This window comes from Polypterus senegalus, chromosome 10 (assembly GCF_016835505.1).
Source record: "Polypterus senegalus isolate Bchr_013 chromosome 10, ASM1683550v1, whole genome shotgun sequence".
Classification (NCBI taxonomy): domain Eukaryota; kingdom Metazoa; phylum Chordata; class Cladistia; order Polypteriformes; family Polypteridae; genus Polypterus; species Polypterus senegalus.
In genome coordinates this window covers 14,768,000-14,791,741 of record NC_053163.1, presented here as the reverse complement: position 1 = coordinate 14,791,741, position 23,742 = coordinate 14,768,000, and the positions used below count along the sequence as shown (strand labels likewise).

Here is a 23,742-nt window from a genome sequence, read left to right as displayed (position 1 = left end):
GCGTGTGGGTAAGTCCGGTTCAGGTCGTCGACCCCCTGAATTGGACGGGTTTAGCAGTTATAATGGTGTCTCCACAAATTGAAGCAAAACGTAGATCTCCAATGTATTCCCATGTGAGGTTGACTGGTGGTCCTAAATTGGTCTGCTCTGGTGTATTGGAAAGAAATATCTACACGTCAGAAAAATTCATTAAAGATATCTCAATAGAATATTAACACGGATGTGCTTTAGTCCATAAATTCGTCAAAACTGACGAGAAACAAAAATTATAGTCGAATTCCTTAGACAGGTGCGCCCTTACGTTGCTCCTTTCTGGTGAGCGCAGGTAGTGAGAACGGTGTGTGTGTGAGCGCGCGCGCGCTGGTAATGATCGGCGCGCCCACGTAAACGCGAACGCGCACCGCCTATTTTCTCTCTCTCGCTCCCTCCCACTTTCCTGCCTCTGTTGTGTGTGCGCGCATCTGTGATTCTCCACCCTTCTCAGCAATCTCCTGCGAGGCTGAGCACTACGTAGAAAGACTAGAATACCATTATCATCGTCAGTTCAGACATTAGATTCGGAGAAGCGAAGGACAAGAAGGGAGGGGTGAGAGTGTGTTTGTGAGGGAGAGAGAGAGAGCGAGCTGGCGACCGCATGCACGGTGTTGCGGGATTCCGTTAATACTAGCCACTAGTGCGTTTTTTTACCCAAAGACGTTGGCAAATACACAATAAGAAGGACAGATTGCGTATCACCAACCGGTCTGCAATAATGGAAGGAATGGCATATGGAGCCGGGAAAGCGGGCGGAGCGTTCGACCCCCAGACCTTCTTTCGACAGCCATATACGATATTAAGAATGGTGTCATGGGTAAGTAAATGCGCATAATATTTACAACGAATTGAAACGAGCATGTATTTGAATAGATTGTTATTTATGTAATTTTTTAAAAAATTCTCCATGTTGAATTGAAAGGCAGGTGCGCTCTCAGTAGGGGGTTTAGGCATGATGGCAGGTAGGGGTACGCTGGGCCGCACCTAACCCTCCCAGCTGTCGCCCACCTGTCACGCGATGTACCGATCCCGCCTCATTCGAGAGACCGCCGCACTTTCCGTGAATGTTTCTCGGGCAGCTTTATCTCCGTTCAGCTTCTGGCACCGGTAGCCGGCCATGCTCTGTCAGTAGGCACAGAGTGCGCGCGCGTGCGCGTGTCTGTGCTCATCATGGGGCAATGTCACCTCTGACTGGTCTCCTCAGAAATAAAGATGTGCGATGCAGTTTCGGATTTATTTAAAAAAAGGCGCAGGAAATCGGTGATACGAGCGCAGAAGCACCATCACCAATCCGTACCGCATTTAGTTCAAGAGAGCAGAAATGAAGAAAACAGTATTAAGGGGGCGGGGGGTTTCGGGCACATGATTTGTCTTAAACTACGGGCAGCTGAATCTCTGGTATTTAGTTTGAAGTAATAACGTAATAAAATAACTTTTGTGTTTTTAAATATAAATAATACGGGGTTGTTTTTCGTGTGGCTGAAATTCGAAAAGGGAGAAGGATAGATAAGTAGCACCATTCGCTTGTAAGATTTGCCTAATAACCACCGGTAACAAAATAATAACGGCAGTGAATAAGAACGTAAAGGGGTTTACCCGGGAAGCATAAGTAAAAATAAAGGCGAATGTAAAGTACTGCATTAGAGATACGATTTATCGATACGAATAGTGCGCACGCCTTTTATTTGTCTTTGAGTTTTTTTTGGTTTTTGCCAGACTCGTTGTCAAGGTGAAACTCTAAGGAACCTAACGGTACAAATACTGCGCGTTTTACTCGTTTATATCTGAAGCGATCATATTTTAGCCACACCCCCTTCGCGACAGCGCGCACACACCCCACGATCCTTTGCTCTTGAGTAATCGCCCGACCCCTCGCCCGCCCGCCCTGTCAATCCGATCTGACCGGACTGTGCAGAAGACAAACGAACGCGGCTCTCTGTTTTCTTCTCTGTTAGAATCGATACAAGTCTGCACGAAGAAGCAAAGGCTTAAACAATAATCCCTAACTGCAGCCACGACTCAAGAGAGACATAGCAGCGCTGCGTGGTTACTGGGAGATTTAACGCTTAACTGCACGAGAGCGCGCTTTGGGTTTCTTTTTTATGATGGATTTTGCTGCTGCTTATTGTTATTGGTGGAGGAAGCGGTGATGTTACTGCTCGATCATTTGTGAATCACCGCCGTGTGTGGCTGTTGCCAGATATTAATAGAATATCAGCTTATTCATGGAGACATATAAACACCCAGGACTCATAATGATGCACTTATGACTGGGAGGCTCATTACTAAGGGGGAGAGTGGGATGTCTTGGGTATTAAAGTGGGACGTATCATTACAATCATATGACTGAGAGAGAGAGCAATAGGTTTGCATTGACTAATTAAACCTCATCCCAATTAAAAACAGCCCAGACAGATTTTGCATTATGGCTGCATTTATTAATACTACAATTAATACTGCAAATATTATGGAAACCCTTTTATTACCAAATACACTCTTAACAAATACTGGCTCTTTAATGGCACTTTACTGTATTGTATGATTCCTTATCTGCTTCCATTGAGCAGGTCTAGAAAATGGACAGATGGATTCATTTGGTTACAGTTTGAATGATTAGTAAGTAGTTTACAAAGCTATCAGCAAAACAATATAAAAACAATTAATGATTTAAAGTTCCCACCTTAAAGGTTTCTGCTTTGACCACATATGAGGCACCTTTTCAAAACCCAGTTTGCCCGTTTTATCTGCAGACCACCCAGAGTGATGTAGTTCTTTGTCAAGCAGTGGAGCCACACAAACCAGTACAGAGCCATTATGTGCTGGGCCATCTTCCCAGCATCATAGGTTCACTGGTCAAAGTAGTGAGCTGGAGGTCCCTTTTTAGATAGCAAAACAGAGATTTACATGGGCATCAGAAACATCGTGGGCCCCCGCCAGTGCCCATACATTAACATGGCCCTGTTTTTAAGAGTGGGGGGCTACCATTAGTAATATTTTAAAGTAAACTCTAAATGACACGGGTAACCAATGTAACAATGCTAAAACTGGTGTGATGTGCTCCAATTTCCTTTAAAATTGCTGATTCTTTAATTGCACTTTCTGGTTCTTTACTGGGTTGTGTGCTTCACCATGGACAAAAAATACATATTTTGGGAAGGTTTCTCTGCACATGAAGTTGGTTCTTTGTGCTTTGAAAAACTTTCTAATATGTTGAACTGTTCAGTGTTTGGTAGGCCACCTCGCAGTACACTACCAGTATGCAGGGAGCGCTCGTTTGAAGTCGCTGGCTATTGGGATTTCACACGTCTATTACCACTTGCTGTATTCGTGGTTATTTGCTTTATGGAGCCTGTTACGGATCTAAATAAATGAAAGGTTCTTTCGGGGACCTTCATGTGGGTGGGATTTTTTGGAACCCAAACTGGTTCCCTTTGGGCATCACTTTGAAGAACAACTCTGGCAAATTTTAATTTAAAGGGTGTAGCAGGATAACAGATCAAGAAAATCTCAGCTTACAGTGAAAATACAAAGAAATGAATTAATGTATATTTTTTAGCAACATTAGTTGACCTAACTTAAAATGATCGCATTTATCTGTTTGTTGTTATTTAGATCTTTACATTTTATTCATAAAAAAAAAATCTCTTGGATGTCTCACTAACACAATTAATTGATTTTGAAACAATAGTTTTGGATAATTTTCTTTTAATAATAATAATACATTTCTGTTGTGGACTGGCACCCTGCCCGAGGTTTGATTCCTGCCTCGTGCCCTGTGTTGGTTGCGATTGGCTTCAGCAGACCCCCGTGACCCTGTAGTTAGGATACAATGGGTTGGTTGGTGGATGGATGGATAATACATTTTATTTATATAGTGCCTTTACCTTGCTCAAGGCACTTTTAAGTAGAGGCGTAATCTGTCTCGGTGACTGTTATCATTATTCACCATCCATCCATCCATTATCTAACCCGCTGTATCCTAACTACAGGGTCACGGGGTCTGTTGGAGCCAATCCCAGCCAACACAGGGCACAAGGAAGGAAACAAACCCATAGGCAGGATGCCAGCCCACCGCAGGGCACACATACACACACACCCACCAAGCACACTCTACAGTAGGGACATTTTAGAATCCCCAATGCACTTAACCTGCAATTCTTTGGACTGCGGGAGGAAACCCACGGAGACACAGGGAGAACATGCAAACTCAACGCAGGGAGGACATGGGAAGCAAACCGAGGTCTCCTAACTGCGAGGCAGCAGTGCTACCCACTGCGCCACCATGCTGCCCCTCATATACTGTGTGTGTGAGAGATAGAGATATATATATATATAATATAGATATATATATAGATATATATATAGATATATATATAGATATATATATAGATATATATATATATATATATATATATATATATATATATATATATATATATATATATATATATATATATATATATATATATATATATATATATATATATATATATATATAGAGATATATAGAGATATATAGAGAGATAGATAGAGATATATATATATATATATAGAGAGAGAGAGAGATAGAGATATATCTATATATAGATTATATATATATATATATATATATAGATATATATATAGAGAGAGAGAGGTATATGGCAGGCAGTTCATCCCGGCCAATACAAAAAGCGCAACAAGGTGGAGCCCTTCTTCCAACATGGAGGTGCCCCGAGTTCCAGCAGGGCATCATGGACAGTGGAGTTTTATATCACAGCCCTGCTGGATACCATGGGGGCCTCCAGGGGACGCTGCAGGGAGGCTCAATGATTTATACTTTCAGTATAACTCGGAAGTTATTCCCTGTCACGAGGACAGAAGAAATAAAGTACTTCCGGGCTGAAGATAAAGAGGAGTTTTCACCTGACCTGGAAGTGCTGGGGAATCGCATGGACTGGGGAATCAGAAGCACTTCCAGGTTAAGATTTATAAAAGGAATCTGGGAGATCCCAGCAGTGAGCCGAGTTGGGAGGAAGAGTGACTGAGCTGCTGGGCGTGGATTGTGTACTGTAGTATTGATTTATTGAGTGTTGTGGAGTGGGGGTGCTTTGTGCACTTTATTATTATAATAAATAATATTTGGACTTTTACCTGCTGTCTGACGAGTGGTCTGAGGGTTCAAGGGGACGACAGCACCCCCTATCTGTCACTAATATATACAGTAGATTTTTATTATTCATCCATCAAGTTTTGGTAGCTGCTTGATCTGAGCATATGAGCGAGTAGTTTGTTATTATAAGAAGATACGGATCTAGCATGCAGGTTATGGAAAATACCTCTAAGTGTTTCTTATTTATTTATTCTAATGCAAATTTAACTTGCCGTCTGCTGGATGTTAACCTCGTCCTTGGCTTATGTTGGCGTCTGAGAAAAAGCTTTTGTGGTTCTTCAGCACAAGAAGTCACCACCCCGTCTGGACTATTTTCGTCCTCTTTGCACTGCTGTGCAGATAGCGAGGGTCTCCTTCTTGGTGTAGGCCATTACGTGATCAGCATGCTTATAAGGATCGTATTGAATGACAAAAATAAAACACATTTGTGATAGGAAACCAAATCTCTTGTAGCTTCTTCCATAGCCTTGATGTGTGTATTTTGTCTTCAATTCTTTAATGCCAGTTTATTTAATATTTCACATACTGTGGATGTCCTCCCGTATGTGAATTCTTCTTTAATAAAAGCGCAAACCGCTTTGCCACCGGCAGCCCCAGACCACCTCGGCCTTAATTGTGGCTTATCAGCGCAGCACAGCCGTGTCTTGACGTTGATGGTCTGTTTGAGGTTGAATGCCTGCTCACTCGTGAGTTTAGAGGAAGCAGATAAAGACTCGCCTCCATCCCTACACGCTTTCATTCACGTATGTGTTTAATTTTTAATGTCTGATTGTATCAGAGTGTGTTAGAAACAAATGGTAACAGGTTTAGCAAATCCGAATCTGGACATCGGCAGCATGTCTGCTCTTATCCATTCTAGTTGCAAGGAAAAATAAGTGAACTGCCTGGACATCTGCATTGATGACGAATAAAATGTGCTCTGATCTTCATCTAAGTCACGATTCTGCACAAAAGCCTTCTGACTAAACTAAGAGTGCGCAAATCTCTGGTCTTCTCGTGTCCTTGTTCAGCACGCTGAGGAATTAATCGCATCTCTGGATCCTTTCCTTGCTGTTTGCTGCGTTCTCTGATGTGACAGAACATCCTTCCTTCACTCCATCTGTCAATCTGAACCCTCCTTACACCCCCAAATGTATCACTGCACATAACTGACCCCCCATTTTGAATGGGAAGCAGTCTGACTGCTTGCAACTAGGATGGATAAGAGCAGACAAAGTCGGAAACAACATTTATTTGCTTTTGTATACATTTTTGGTTTGTCTTTGCTAGCTGTGCCACCTGTCTAAGACGGGATGAAACTGCAGTAATCGACGTAAACCTCAGCGTTAACATCTGTAGTGCACCATCTTTTGAAAATTTTGTGATCCATTGCATTTGTTATTCCAACAGATGGTGCATCACAAATATTGTCATGATTAATTGCATTAATACAAATGTTTGTGATGTGCCATCTGTTAGAATAACAAATGCAATGCATACGTCTCTGATATGTGCCATTTGGTGTGAGATTAGTAAATGAAGAGTTATTGTTTGTGACGTGCCATCGCTTGGAATAACCAATGCAATGTATTTTATTACTAAAATGTTTGCACCATCTGTTGGAATGACAGACAAAGCAACTAGGCAGACTCACGGACACTTATCCTTTTATTAAGCTGGACTAACTGTTCTACTCATCTATGATGGGTTTAAATTTACCTAATCAACTTAGACTTCAATGTTAATGTTTGCAGTGCACCATCTGTTGGAATGTATTTTTTAATGTAAGTAGTAATTTAATACAATGCATTTTTCATTCCAACAGATGGCATATCACAAATCTTGTGAAAATAAAATGCATTCATACAAATGTTTGTATCAGAGTGACAGATACATTTTATATGTCTCTGTGATGTGCCAATTGTTATGGGGTTAGAAAAAGCAGTGTTAATGTTTGTAATGTGCCATGTATTGTAATATCAAATGCAATGCATTTTATTACTAAAATGTTTGTGACGTGCCATCTGTTGGAATAACAGAGACACAGCAACCAGACAGATACGTTTTATTAAGGTGGACTAGCTGTGCTGCGCATCAAAGATGGGCTGAAATTCAACTAATCAGTCCATATCTCGACATTAACGTTTGCAATTTACCATTTATTAGTGTTTTGTAATGCGTGTAATAATTAAATGCATCACATTTGTCATTCCAATAGATGGCACGTCACAAACCTTCCTCTAGTGAAATGCATTAATAGAAATATTTGTGCTGTACCATCTTTTGGAATGACAGGGACGTAGCAATCGGATGGAAGCACAGATACAAACATTCCCCCTTTATTAAGGTGGACTGGCTGTGCTACCTGTCTAGGATGGGTGGAAGTCTAAGCAATCAATGTTGGCCTCCGTTAACATTTGCTGTGCACCACCTATTGGAATATATTTTGAAATTCATGCAGTAATAAAATGCATTACTACAAATGTGATGCCCCTTTCTGGTAGAATGACAATTGCAATGCATATGCCTCTGTTTTTGCTGTTTGGTATGGGATTCATAAAAGCAGTGTTGATGATTATGATGCGCCATCTGTTGGAATGACAAATGCAATGCATATGTCTCTGATATATGCCATTTGGTATGGGATTCATAAAAGTGGTGCTCATGTTTGTGATGTGCCATCTATTGGAATAACAAATGCAATGACTGGTATTGATGCACCATCTGTTGAAATGATAGAGACATTGTGGATACACAAACGGACACACAGATGCTTATGCTTTTATTAAAGTAGCTCTCTCTTTCTCTCTCTGTTAAATTGTTAAATGAAGTCTTAGTGTTTCATAGTGCATATAGAAACACTATTCTCATACACTGTGTGTACTTGAAGTATAAATTTAACTCTGGGATCTTTCTAACTAGCTGTCTGTCATGTGCATTGAAGTGACTACAAATCCTGTGCTAATGAAGCTTTTCTGCCCTGATGCTTTGTTCTCACATTTTCAAGTGTCGGATACAAATATGTCACTTATAAACCGTATTTTCTGGCAGCCGGTTACAGTAACACACAGATGTCCAACAGTTTAAGCTACAGCATCGGCTCGGAAATCGGAAAACGCCAACACTCTAAAAATCTGCACAAAAAAGCCATAAGATGAAGTATTTTAGGCTTTACGTTTGTTAATTTTTTTTTTTTTGTGTTCATTTGTCACTTTGTCATAGACATAAAATAAACAGTATGTGCCGTCTGGCTTAGGCACAGAAGAATGGGTTGCAACAAGCATATGTGGATGAGAGTTGGCTTCGTCTTAATTGCTTTTGGCAGAGGGTCTCTTTTTATATATGTGCATGTGCGCGCACTGTGTTCAGTGTATTTAATATATTTATCTCTATAAATCCATCCATTCATTTCTTTAAAACTTGCTTATTCAGCCATAAGGTCACAAGAAAACTGGAGCCTAAGCCAGCAAGAATCGGGCACAAGACAGGAACAATCCCTGAATGTGACGTCAGTCCATCACAATGTGTGAACATTGTGGAACTGGACCCGGACACAGACAGACGGAGATTGTTTGTTTGTTCACCCAACACACTCATTTATTTTATATACACTATTTACAAATCACTTGTGCACACCCAGTGCCTCCAGCACCGATCCCCCAAAGTCCAGACCTCGCAGTCACAATTGCCTTCCCTCTGGCCGCCTCCACTCCTCTCTCTAGCTCCGTCCTCTTCCACCCGACTCTTGCTGATGACGGAAGGGAAGCGGCCCCTTAAATACCCACCTGGATGGGCTCCAGCTGCTTCTCCGGCAATCCCCCGCAGACACACCTCCGTGTGGCGGAAGTGCCGGCTACGCACCAGGAAGCCCTCCAGGTGTTCCCAGTCCTCTTCCCCCCCAGCACTTCCGAATGTGGTGTAAGTTCTGAGGTCCAGGGTTCTTCAGGCACCGGGGCGCCGCCTGGCGGTTACCACGGTCCCCTACAGGGTTGGGCTTCCATGCCCTCTACCCATGCCCCCCAACACAACCAGGGCGGTTGCCCTCTCGTGGTCTGGAGGAGGCACAAGCCCTCCTCCGGTCCTCCTGGGCTCCACCCCCAGCCGCATGCCACAACATATACAAACACCAATCTTCAGAAAATTACAAGCGACTGTGTGTCCGTCCCGTTTCTATATCTCTGTCATTCCAACAGATGGCGCACGACAAACATTTGTAGCAACAAAAAGATGCAATATCCAGCTGCAGAAGTCATGGAAATAAAATGAGGTTGGAGAGACCGAGGAGCAGACGACACTCTGGGTATAGAGCAGCAGTTCTAGACCAGCAAGTTTGGGAGGGTAGCTAAGATTAGGGGTTTGTGTGCTTAGTGTGTGCTACACTCGTGAGGTAGCGTCACTTCAGGTCTAAAACTACTGCTTATGTACAAAATGGCCCAGTAGAGTCTTAATTTGGAGACATCAGGCTGGTTTACCACTGGGCTACTACTAGGGCACTGGAGTGTGCAGCTGAAGGGGGTGATTTTTATTTAATTGAAAAAACACAACAATCAAAACCACATAATCAAGCTAATGGGGATGCTGAAGTCTGTCCCAACAACGCAGACTGCAAAGTGGGATAATGTCCTCAGTTTGTCACAATGCACACATACACTCACCTAAAGGATTATTAGGACCACCATACTAATACGGTGTTTGACCCCCTTTCGCCTTCAGAACTGCCTTAATTCTACGTGGCATTGATTCAACAAGGTGCTGAAAGCATTCTTTAGAAATGTTGGCCCATATTGATAGGATAGCATCTTGCAGTTGATGGAGATTTGTGGGATGCACATCCAGGGCACGAAGCTCCCGTTCCACCACATCCCAAAGATGCTCTATTGGGTTGAGATCTGGTGACTGTGGGGGCCATTTTAGTACAGTGAACTCATTGTCATGTTCAAGAAACCAATTTGAAATGATTCGAGCTTTGTGACATGGTGCATTATCCTGCTGGAAGTAGCCATCAGAGGATGGGTACAGGGTGGTCATGAAGGGATGGACATGGTCGGAAACAATGCTCAGGTAGCCTGTGGAATTTAAACGATGCCCAATTGGCACTAAGGGGCCTAAAGTGTGCCAAGAAAACATCTCCCACACCATTACACCACCACCACCAGCCTGCAGAGTGGTAACAAGGCATGATGGATCCATGTTCTCATTCTGTTTACGCCAAATTCTGACTCTACCATTTGAATGTCTCTACAGAAATGGAGACTCATCAGACCAGGCAACATTTTTCAGCTGTCCAATTTTGGTGAGCTCGTGCAAATTGTAGCCTCTTTTTCCTATTTGTAGTGGAGATGAGTGGTACCCGGTGGGGTCTTCTGCTGTTGTAGCCCATCCGCCTCAAGGTTGTGCGTGTTGTGGCTTCACAAATGCTTTGCTGCATACCTCGGTTGTAACGAGTGGTTATTTCAGTCAAAGTTGCTCTTCTATCAGCTTGAATCAGTCGCCCATTCTCCTCTGACCTCTAGCATCAACAAGGCATTTCCGCCCACAGGACTGCCGCATACTGGATGTTTTTCCCTTTTCAAACCATTCTTTATAAACCCTAGAAATGGTTATGCGTGAAAATCCCAGTAACTGAGCAGATTGTGAAATACTCAGACCGGCCCGTCTGGCACCAACAATCATGCCACGCTCAAAATTGCTTAAATCACCTTTCTTTCCCATTTTGACATTCAGTTTGGTGTTCAGGAGATTGTCTTGACCAGGACCACACCCCTAAATGCATTGAAGCAACTGCCATGTGATTGGTTGATTAGATAATTGCATTCATGAGAAATTGAACAGGTGTTCCTAATAATCCTTTAGGTGAGTGTATATCCAGAGTGGAGTCAAGGTAGAGCCTCCATTCCACCTACCATGCATATCATCTTAGGTGTTGGAGGAAAATCCATGGAGATACGGGACATGGGGTTCAAACCCTGGATATGTGATTTGTGAGGCAACGGCTCTAAGCCCTGTCCAGAGATTTGGAATGTGTTTTACAAAAGGTGGTAGATGGGTTCGCTTTTTGGGTCCTCCCTGCGTGGAAATCATTTTGAGTAGTGAGAAAAGCACTATATAAGTGTAAAGAATGAATTATTATTATTAAAGGTTCTTCAGGAGCCCCTATCAACCTTCATAAAAGAATAAGTGTGTGTATGTTTTTGAATCTGTGTGTCCATCTGGTTGCTATGTCTCTGTTATATGACTTTTGGTATGGGATACATAAAAGTAGTCTAATGGTTTGGGATGCGCCATCTGTTGGAATGAAAAACCATAAAAACCATTCTAATTGGTCCACAGCAAATTCATCATAGACGGTTAGCACAGCGAGCGTTCAGGTATATCTGTTTGCTTTAAAAAATCAATTTTGTGCACACATGACGCACCTATTACAGTACGTGAGCCATCAATTTGCTTTCAAGATTTTTCCAAAAACAAGCCGTTTTTTGGAAGGACTGTACAGTTTTATGAGGGTTCGAAGATTAAAATGTGGAACGTCCTTGTGATCTGTTTTATTTATTAATCACAGAGAATTCGCTTATGCTGCTGTTTGACGCTCAAGGGACTTTATTTTCAGTCGAAACTTAGCTTGGTGTAACAGCCTGCCATCTGCATATTGTTTGTCATTTCCTTTGGGGACGGGAGTATTTTTGGACTATTCCTTTCCAGAACATCACACTTTTGAAGCATTTACACAAACAATTGCAGCTTTTATACTTGCATGATGAGAAAGTTAACATTACAGGACACTAAATATAAATCGGCAGCTTGTGACACGGTCCTGTCATTGCTCTGGACGGACATCATTCCTGATATCTGGACTCAAAACTGTTGTTCCGTTGGATCACATGACTATCCGATCTCCAAGGTGACACCCCTAAACCTAATAACTAAGACAAATGGGTCCTGACAATTCTCCATTTCTTAACTTGATCCTGTCAGTTTCCTAAGCTTCGATTAGCTCCCATCCGAGTCCCTGATCACAGACCCTCACTCCCGTATCCTGTACAAGTAGTGCTCAATTTTACTCTTCTGACAAGCGAATTTGATTAAACGTGTGGTCATCTGAGGGAATCACAGGCTGATACTGTGGCAAATTTTTTTTGGGCTCTCCCCGTTTCACCTGAAGAATTTTAAGCTAGCACAATGCATGATCTGCGGTGGGCTGGCATCCTGCCCAGGGTTTGTTTCCTGCCTTGCGCCCTGTGTAGCCACCGTAACACTCGGGCTAGCTTGGTAAATAAGCCGTGGAGCTCCTCTTCTTAGGTTGCTTGAACAACAAAGTGACACCTCCTTCCGTATGGGTGGGGGGGTTCTCTCTTTTATGGTCCAATGACCTGAAGGGGTGGAGTCAGTTGCCCTCACTGAGCGGTTTCTCTGCACGGTGGAAGGAAAAGAAGACCAGACAGTTAGCAGTACTGCCCCCTCTCTGCATGGGTTGGTAGCACATGCTTGGGAAGAACTCGTGAGTCAGAAGGTTGCCCTCCATGTGTAACATTCTCTGTCTTGTCAGTAATCTTCATTACCCTAAGATGTCGATCAGGAATGATGTTGATCGAGATTGCCATGCCCCAGATATTCACTTTCCTGACAACTGGACCCAATTGTCGAAAAGCATAACTTTTATCTCCAAAATTCTATAAAATATCCCATGTTATAGTAACATCTATATTCATCTTCTTATAATGGGTGGGGGAGTGAAAATAGAGTAATTTTGAAACGTACCGTCGATGTATGCTGAGGCTAAGTTATAAGGATCCAACAGCCATAACGTTGAATTCCTGATGTTCTTATTATTTCTTCAGTGACGAATTTATTTTCCCCGATTGAGTTCCTTTTTATTCAGATGTATGTTGATGCCGCCCTTAGTACCCAGTGTCTCTTTATGGAATACAACCATGATCCATCGAGTCCAGGCCAAGCACTGAGGTTCCTAAGCACAAAACGTCCCAAAGATAACCTAAAATGACCACTAGAGCAGGGGGTTGGGGGGGGACTGTCAAACCCTGGCTAGTAACAAATGGGCAAACGCGGAATCTTTATAAGTAAAAGATTTACAATCATATGAATGCTATACACTTCACTCGAGCAGAAAAAAAATAAATGCAGAATGACCCTTCTACAAATAGACAGTCCAATGGCAAGCAAGTCCCAAGAATCATCAAAAAATAGAACACGGAGATCAACATCCAGCAAATCAATAATCGGGAAGGAGCACTACATTGCCAGAAAACACACCAGCACATTCAATGAACCGCAAGGGACTGTTGATCAGACCCCGTGACCCTGTAGTTAGGATATAGCGGGTTGGATAATTGATGGATTGAAAAGTATTGCTGTTTCTTTATATACAAATACATCTATGCACAATTTATCTTAATTTTTCTTTATACATCATTTTAATTTGCTATTTAAGTAGGTTAACATATTCAGATATGTTGGAGGGCAGCAAATTGAAGTGGCATGAACTCAAGCTATGCCACTGGTGAAGTGTTCCTTTAGTACATTATACTCATTTTACAATGTTTACCTACAAAATGGAGTTTGTACGGCTTGGCTTGATTGTACTGGACCTCCATGTTCCAACTCGTTTCTCCTCTGTGGACCTATCACGACATTGACTATAAGACCACCGTGTATAAATTTCTTTGCTCTATCATAGTAATTGATTCCTAGAGCAGTTTGTTTTGACACCTTGTGTCCTTCTAAAGCTTCTGGATGAGATTTTTGGACCACTTAGCATTTAGCTAAGCACCCAAGTTTGATCTTTTCTTCTCATTTATGAAGCTTCTTATGCTCTGTTCTTATCTCTCGGTCACCATGACACACCAACCACTTAAGATTTGATTCCATCCAGCAATTTTTCATTTCCTTGCAGAATCTCAACAGCCTCCATTTAGGATCTTTCCCTGAAGGTCATGCATAGATTTTTTTTTTTTTTACCCCCTTTTAATTCCGTGACCGCGTACTTGACATTTATCTCCCTACAGATTAGTTTGCTTTGATCTTTGGGCTGTAAAGCATTATATCCTAGAATGGGAGGAATCATACTTCTTAAGGCGATCCGTGACATTTTGCTTCAGCTGCAGTGGAATCAGAAAGTATTTTGACCCCTTCGTTTTCCACACACTTTATTGTGCGGTAGGTTTAATTTTACATGGATATATTTGCCATTTTTGCCTATCATTCTACATTCAGTAACCCATAAGGACAAAGTAAAAACACATTTTTAGAAAGGTCTGCAAATATTGTAAAATCAGAAACTGAAATCTCTCCTTCATGTACGTAAATAGACCCTTAATTCAGCACTTGGTAGAAGACTCTTTGGCAGCAATTCCATCTTTTCAAGCCTTCCATATCTGATTTGTGCAGTTCATCCCGTTCTTCCTGGCAGATCTTCTCAAGCTCCGTTAGGCTGAATGGGAAACCAAGAAGGCCTCAGAGTTAATCAGTGAAATTAATAGAATAGATCAAGAACACGACAGGTTACCAAATGAGGCACTTTATAGGAAAAGACACGATTTGCATTGGAACTCAACCTCTTGGAAAAAAAAAATAAACTGAACAATTCACTTTTAAATTGCGACATCACTACTATCAACACGGAGGGAAGGCCAATAAGATCTTAGCTCAACAAATCCACAAGCAGGAAGTTCACAATGCAATATCAGTAATCGCCAACACAGGAGGAGATATAATCATTGTCCATAAAAATATAATGCACACATTTAGAGACTACCATAAGTCCTTATATTCTACTTGGTTTAAAGAATATAAGACACAATCGAATGCATTTTTTGATACATTATGGATACCACAGCCAGATATTAACAGTACAGAGGAATTGGATAAACCTCTGACTTTATCAGAATTGCTAGATGCTATAAGCTCAGTTCAGAGTGGGAAAGCACCAGGCCCTGATGGCTACCCTGATGAATTTTATAAAAATGTTTCCATTAAGTTAGCTCCTCTTTTATTAGTAACCTTTATAAAAGCCATTTACAAGAAAATTCTACTTCAAACGTTTTGCCAAGCATTAATTACCATTTTTCCTAAGAAAAATAAGGACTTACTGTATTACAATGTTTACAATGTGCACCATACAGACCAGTCTCAGTTCTGAATAATGATGTTAAGATACTTTCCAAAGTTCTAACTAGAAGAACAGAGAAAGTGTTCCCTTCGGTAATATTTCAAGACCAAACCGGATTTATTAAAGGTAGACACTTAGCTTAAATTATAGTTTCTTAAGCCATGAGGGTTGGCTTCTTTTGGGTCATTCAAAGGCATGACATACTATTGTACTCAATAGGAAAGGGTCACGTACGGCTTGCAAAGTGTCTCACAATGGGTCCTCATGGGAAGCAATCAACATTCCTCCTAACTGTTGGTAGTGATTCTCCAAAGGGGAACCCACTCTGACATGATGATCATCATGGATTGGGTCTTGAAGATACGAAGAAGGGCAAAAGTGGATCATGAGGAAAAAACAAAAGTTTTAGAAGCACTCCCATAAAAGCCTGATTCAGGGAGTGCTGCTTAGGTGGTCGTCTTTGTGACAAAGTTCTCCCATCTTAGTAGAAGAGTTCTGATGTTCTGTTAGAGCAAGCATTGGGTTATTGGTCACCTCCCTGACCAAGACCCTTCTTGCCCAGTTGCTCAGTTTGGCCGGATGGCCAACTCTAGGTGGAGTCTTGGTGGTTCCAAACTTCTTCCATTTCACAATTATTGATGCCCCAGTACTCCTAGAAACACCCAAAGCTTTAGAAATGGTTGTATACACTTGCATGGATCTTTGCCTCACCACAATTTGATCATGGAGGTGTACAGAGAGTTCCTTAGAGTTCTTTGGAGTTCATGGTTTGGTTTGTGTCCTGACATGCAGTGTGACTTGGGGACCTAGACACATTGCGGAATTCCAGCGGTGATACTGCTCCCTAAACCTTGACACAAACCGTGGGGAAAACCCTCCCACTGTTCCACTCCATCTGAACTATGTGGTGCTGAGGTATCACCCGTTGCATGACTGCACTCGGGTCCTAATCTGGATCCTGAGGTGGTTTGTCGTGTGGTGGGTGCGACAATGCACTGTATCAGTGCGGGCTCCTAACCGCGCCTCACCTACTACACTCAATGCAGTACAAAGCACCAAATGTCACACAGTCCTTTCTTATTTCTCTGTCTCAGTCTCCACTCCTCCTCCCGCAAGCTTTGTCCTCCACCTCCCAACTCTGGCTCTTTGACTGGTTGTGAGACGACTCCTTTTATAGTGCACCCGGAAGTGATCCCAGCGTTTCTTGCCTCTTCTTCCGGGTGTGGTGGAAGCGGTTCCTCTAAGGACTCGGCTGAACCTGAAGCACCCCTTGGCAGTACCCACTGAGCCCAACAGGGCTGCTCTAAACTACAACTCCCGGCATGCCCTGCGGGGATGCATGATGCTGTACCAACCCAGGGAGCTGCCTTCTAGTTTCTTGGGGATGATAGTGACTCCAACATGGTCTCTCCCTCGGTCCTTCCACCCAGCGGACATCCCAGCCGGGTAATGGCCCTGCCCTTCCGTCACAACAGGTACATGGGTGCTTTTCTAAATGTCAATTTGCCACAGGAGGACTCCAATGAAGTTCTAGAAACATGTCAAGGAGAGTTAAAGCAAATGGGATTTCCCACTGAGAAATTTGGATGTATTCATCAGCTGAAACGTAAAAAAACAAGGATACAGGACAAATACAGCCAATCAATCAATCAATAAATAAATAAATGTTTATTGTGCATGTATTTTAAAACTAATTTAGAGTATGTCAGGAGGAAGTATTGAATTGCCAGATAGAAATGGGCAGAAAAGGACCCTCAGAAGTTCTTCTTGTGCTGGAATGACATTCTGGCTAAAAGTGCTCCAAGACAGCGTCTCCGTGAGGGGATTTTTCATGATGGCATCCGATTTTTGTCACCCTCCCCTTTTCCAGTGTGTCCAGGGTTAGCAGGCTTTCCTGATAAATTTGTTCAAGTTGCTTCCCTAAGGGACCACTGCGCAGAACACCACAGTGGCTATTATGGACTGGTAGAACATTTCCAGCAGCTTGCTGCACACATCCAAAGACCTGAGTCTCCTTAGCAAGCCCAGTCTGATCTGACCCTTTTTGTCCAATGCCACTGTGTTGTCAGACCAGTCCAGTTTGTCGTTTTATGTGGAAACCCCAGGTACTTGTAGCTCTGCACCACTTCCACATCCTCCTCATGAATGGTGACTGTTCTCGAAGGCTTTTTAGCTACCACCAGCTCTTTTGTCTTGCTGATGTTGAGTTGCAGTTGGATATGTCTGTTAGAAATGTGCCTGTCTATCCATTATTGGATATTATTTTTAATTCCATGCAGCCTATCCCAAGTGGAAACAGACAGACACTTGTCAATACCCAGTTCTTATAAAGTGACAGGGTATGAATATTTTTTGATTCCACTGTGTGGTGGCTTCACAATGAAGAAAAAATAAAGAGAGATGGTGCAGAGTATTGTCTCGGTGGAGCACAATTTTCCACCTACAGATAAATTAAAGCTGCACAAGGGCACCTCAGAGCTCTGATTACAACCTCAAGAGAAAGCGATAGGCTTTAAACAACTCCTGCATCTCCTCCTCGGGACGAGAGCGCAAACTCATAAATATCCACTTACAACAGCATGAATCTGAAGAGCATGAAGGCTCTCATTGGATATCTGAGTCAGGTCTCCAGAATTAAGAACGGAAAATGTAATTCCTGCAAGAACCTAAAGGATCAGCAATTTAAAATGAGAGCAGTTCTAAATAGCCTCTGAATTTGAAGTGTAAGAAAACTGGAGGACACTGACTTCTATATTCTGCCGGGCTAAGTCTAAAATTTCATGTGAGATATTTCTGCTGTTTCGAAGTCTTGATTCTGTTTCCGTCTAAGCAGTTGGGTAAAAATGCACTACATTTTACCCAGTGGGCTAGTCTCGGGTGAAGACCGCATCAGACACAGCATGGGAAATCTAAAATGACCCACAAGACCCACTTCTGACACCTGAGTGCAGCGCTACATGAAACGTACACTACAGCTCCAGGAGCTCTCCACATGCGCATTCTTCATTTTAGTAAAATTACAGGCTTCCAGGGTAGGCCTGGTTTGTTCTCAAGCAACATCCACACTGCTACATTTTCATTTAAAAACTTGGGCATTATTCTCCATTTTCATCTTCCATCCACACTATTCCAATGTTTATCACCCCTGAGGACAAAGGCTTTTGAAAGTGCTCTCCAGAGACCTCTCATTTGGAAAAAATATGCACACACCAAAAAAATCACATTTTTGGCAGCAATTCCATCATTTCAAGCCTTCTGTACCTGGATTTGAGCAGTTCATCCCATTCTCCCTGGCAGATCTTCTCAAGCTCTGTTAGACTGTATGGGACACCAAGAAGGCCTCAGAGTTAATCCGTGAAATTACTAGAATAGATCAAGAACATGACAGGTCTCCAAACGAGGCACTTTATAGGAAAAGACAGGCTTTGAAATTGGAACTCAACCTCTTGAAAACAAAACAAACTGAACAAATCATTTTTAAATTGCGACATCATTGCTATGAACATGGAGGGAAGGCTGATAAGATGTTAGCTCAACAAATCTGCTATGCAATTTCAGCAATCCCCAACACAGATGGAGACAAAAATCATTGGCCATAAAAATATTATGCACACATTTAGAGATTACTATAAGTCCTTATATTCTACTCAGTTTAAAGAAGATGAGACATGATCTAATGCATTTTTTGATGCATTACGGATAGCACAGCCAAGTATTCTCAGTGCAGAGGAATTTGATAAACCTTTGACGGTATCGGAATTACTAGATGCTATAAACTCACTTCAGAGCGGGAAAGCACCAGGTCCTGATGGTTGCCCTGCTGAATTTTATAAAAAAAATAGCAAAATACCTGCACTTCGCAGCGGAGATGTAGTGTGTTAAAGAAGTTATGAAAAAGGAAACATTTTAAAAATAACGTAACATGATTGTCAATATACAGTGATTGTTTTGTGAGTGTTATGAGTGTTGCTGTCATCAAAGATTTGATTATCATTATTTCTTTCAATTATTTGTACAATGTGTTGTGTTCAAGTTACATTCCGTGTTTGTCAATCGTTGTAAAGATAACAGGTTTCATTTATCGATTCGTTTCTTACTGCATCAATAAACCGCTCTTCTTCCTCTTTATCTGAGACGTGACAGACTGCATGCACGGGGTTTTTTTTTTACACTGTCTTCCTTTAGCGGGACATTCATTTTTTCCACCGTGTGCTTTGTTTCCGCAGTAGCTGCACTTATGAATATGATTCTATGTATCACACGCTTCATAATTTTTTGCTGCCTTCTCAATTGTGTAATTCGGTTTTTGTTCAGTACTCTTTGGAACTGTTGCTTTTTGTCTGTGCACTGCGTCATTTCACGTGAGCCGCTCGGTGTACATGCATCGAAGGTTCTCAGCTGTGCTGGTGCCATCTCGTGCGATGTCCACGGCTATATTTAATGTTAGCCCGGCACTTAAGTTTCTCTCGCAGTTTCACTAAGTTTGTGCCAAACACCACCCTGACCATCTCATCTTCGTCTGCATAAGCACAGTCCTTCACCCGTGAATATTTAGCGGCAGTGTTTCTATTGGATTGCCGCTGATGGACGGCCTTATATGGGCAGGCACTAAATTACGTGGAACTCCGCCTCCCACGGGCATTGAGCAGAAGTCTATTACAGTATATGGATGAAAAAATAGGTTCCAGTTATGACCATCACGCGTAGAATTTCGAAATGAAACCTGCCCAACTTTTGTAAGTAAGCTGTAAGGAATGAGCCTGCCAAATTTCAGCCTTCTACCTACACGGGAAGTTGGAGAATTAGTGACGAGTCAGTCAGTGAGTGAGTGAGTCAGTGAGGGCTTTGCCTTTTATTAGTATAGATTTTAATTAAGTTAGCGCCTCTTTTATTATCAACGTTTATAGAAACCAGAGACAAGAAAATTCTACCTCAAACTCTTCGCCAAGCATTAATTACCATTAATTTTCCTAAGAAAAACAAGGACTAATTGCACTGTGTAAGGTGCATACCAAAGAAATATTAGATTTATAAAGCCTGCTTGTATTAGCATGATATTTCCCTCTACTTATCCTTTTCCTTTTTTCTTCAGTGATAAGTGTACTCATCAGGTTTGTTACTGTCGCACCTTAAGATTAACACACACATACATAGATATGCATACACTTCGAACCTCAGCAGTGTCCTATGAATGACACACACACAGCTCGTTAATTTCTAGCATTTTTGACCACACAAGTGCCTCATGAATAACACAACTTGTCCCTCTCTTAGCATTTCAAAAGACTTTCTTTAAAGTTCAATGTTTGAAATATATCTCAGACCTAAATATAGACCTAAACCTCTATAGTCCCTAGTTCCAGACTACTAGGCTGTACTTCACATTATTTGAGCCTGTAAAACTCAACTCAATTTAAGAATCCCATCACTGGGCGGAGCTCTGGAGGTCTGCAGCAAGACTTTATTACTGCCCACTGGAGTCAACTCCACCCCTGTGGACCGCCCATTGGAGTCAACCTCGCCTACTTGGACTGCCCACTGGAGTCAACTCCACCCCTGTGGACCGCCCATTGGAGTCATACCCTGCCTACTTGGACTGCCCACTGGAGTTAACCCCACCCCTGTGGACCGCCCATTGGAGTCATACCCTACCTACTTGGACTGATCATTTGAGTCAACTCCACCACTGTGGACCGCCCATTGGAGCCAACTCTGCCAATTCACTGAAAATGTATACTTGGAGAGTGCAGATGATGGTTAACGTATGTCTACATTTTGCATAGTGAAATCTCGTAGCCCTGTGAAAATCATATATCCATGCACTCTATGAACTTTCTAAATCGGGGGGTCCCCAACTCCAGTCCTGGATGGCCCAAGTGGCCTCAGGTTTTCATTCTAACCCTTTTCTTAATTAGTGCCCTGTTTTTGCTGCTAATTAACTTCTTTTGAGCTAATTTTATTTGACTTGTTCTTGAAGACTCCGACCCTTTAATTATTTATTTTTCGTTAATTAGCAGCCAAAAAATAATGAGATATAAAGTGAACTAAAACATGACCAGAAAATTGTGTCCATCATACAATATCTGAAAATAAACAAAGATGAAGATCTCAGGAATGTTGATCTGCTTAGCTCCACAAAACATTTGAACAGTGCTCTTAGAAAAGAGAAAATCAACAATTTCAGAAATGTCTGCTGTTGCCCAATAAGAGCAGCAACAAGCCATAGAATTAATGAATGGGTTTAATTAGAAGACTCTGCACCCAATTAAGGAACTGGTTGGAGTGAAATTGGTTGGAGTTTGAGGCCCCGACTTAGTTGGTCTTTTGTTGGCTCACTCACTTCACATTTCTGTTCTGTTTGGGTGCCATTTAAGAAAAGAAATGAAGTAATTCAGAGGAACAAGTCAATTATAATCAATTCTAAAGTCAATTAGGAGCAAAAACTGTGCACTAATTAAGGAAAGGGTTAGAATGAAAACCTGCAGCCACTGGGGACCTCCAGGACCGGATTTGGGGACCCCCTGTTCTAAACTGTCACTGCAGGCAAATTTCTGGTTGTGTGTTCACTACATAGAAAAAAGAAAGGAATTAATGAAAACAAAGCAAATTGTGGCCCGTGTCAATTTAATGTGCTGATTATAGTTGAAAGTAACAGTCTTCAGAACCGGCGATGGCTGTCTTGTCTTATATATAAACGTCTACACGTGGAAGTCTGTCTGTCTGTCTGTCTGTCTGTCCGGCCCGGAAGTGAGAGGTGGAGTCGGGGTAAGGGCTCCGCCTCCGAGGAAACAGAAACTCGCTTAGCTGCTAATAACACAAGTGTGGCGAACATGTCGGCAAAATGAAACATCAGAAGAACAACAAAGTGGCTTAGCTGCTAAGGAGTGAGTAGATCCTTTTTAATTACCTGCCATCTCTACATTTCAGTTTTTTTTTTTTTTTTTTTCCTGATGATATCAATAATTTCTAGGACCCTGGGCTTTTTACAGAACAGGCTTACACAGCTAGTTTTTAAATAAAAGCAAAGCAAATGTGAAAACTCATTTAATGCGAACCGTATGTTCTTTTCACAGGAGTAGTGATTTTAAGCAATGCACCGGAATCGGAGAACATCTTATACCAAACAATCCATCCATTATCCAACCTGCTATATCCTAACTACAGGGTCACGGGGGGGTCTGCTGGAGCCAATCCCAGCCAACACAGGGCGCAAGGCAGGAAACAAACTCCGGGCAGGGCGCCAGCCCACCGCAGGGCACACACACGGGATAATTTAGGATTGCCAATGCACCACCTAACCTGCATGTCTTTGGACTGTGGGAGGAAACCCACGCAGACACGGGGAGAACATGGAAACTCCACACAGGGAGGACCCGGGAAGCGAACCCTTCCTGCGAGGCAGCAGCGCTACCCACTGCACCACCGTGCCGCCCCTATACCAAACAACATTTGTGCCTCTGTATCGTCGCTTTCGTGTTTCTCTCGGTCCTGTAATATTGTGAGCTCACCTGCATTCTTTATCCATACACTTCCGTATGTGCCGTGTTATTAATTTTACAGCGGATTGCACTCCTCCTTACTGAACAGATTAAACATTTAAGTAATAAACGTCGATAAGAGGCTGTCAACTGAGTTATTTCCAATCTCATTTTCACGGGGCTCTGCATTTTTCATTATTACCGGCGTAAATGATTTACTTTTTACACAGGTATACAGCATTCAAACTTTACAATACAGTCATCCCTCGTTATATCGCGCTTCGACTTTCGCGGCTTCACTCTATCGCGGATTTTAAATGTAAGCATATCGAAATATATATCACGGACTTTTCGCTGGTTCACCAATTTCTGCGGACACTGTGTCTTTTAATTTATGGTACACGCTTCCTCAGTTTGTTTGCCCAGTTGATTTCATACAAGGGACGCTATTGGCGGATGGCTTAGAAGCTACCCAATCAGAGCATGTATTACATATTAAATAAAACTTCTCAATGATATAAGATGTGCTTCCTGCGTGGTGCTGGATTGTTTGCTTCTCTCTGTGTCTCTCTCTGACGTTCTCTCTGCCTGACGGAGGGGCTGTTTGCACAGAGGACACGGACGCCGCTTTATTGCGGTGCTTCTGCATACTTAAAAGCACGTATTGATTTTTTGATTGTTTGCTTTTCTTATCTCGCGCTCTCTCTCTGACATTCTCTGCTCCTGACGGCGCTCCTTTGAAGAGAAGATATGTTTGCATTCTTTTAATTGTGCGAGAGAACTGCCATCTCAGTCTTGTCATGGAGCACAGTTTAAACTTTTGACTAAAGGGTTAGGGTTAGGGTATCATTTTCAAAAAAACACGTTTATGCTCATCCACAGTGAAACTCTGTTTGTTTTCAGAAGTGTCCGGTCCTGGAGAACGCTTTTAAAACATTTTCGAGGGTAGTGTGGACAAAAGATGAAATGTGGATAAA

The 23,742-nt window shown here is 42.2% G+C and overlaps 1 protein-coding gene across 2 annotated transcripts in view; it reads left to right on the top strand.

The window, feature by feature from the left end:
• The first annotated feature begins 430 nt into the window (after nucleotides 1-430).
• The window catches only part of LOC120536793 (synaptogyrin-1-like), a 75,261-nt gene continuing 51,949 nt past the window's right edge, over nucleotides 431-23,742 (top strand). The window contains exon 1 of one of the 2 annotated variants that reach the window (XM_039765286.1): nucleotides 431-850. In XM_039765286.1, coding sequence (XP_039621220.1) covers nucleotides 752-850 — 99 coding nt within the window. In that variant the 5' untranslated portion in view covers nucleotides 431-751. The remainder of the gene's footprint in view (nucleotides 851-23,742) is intronic. The other variant, XM_039765285.1, reaches the window with a different exon arrangement.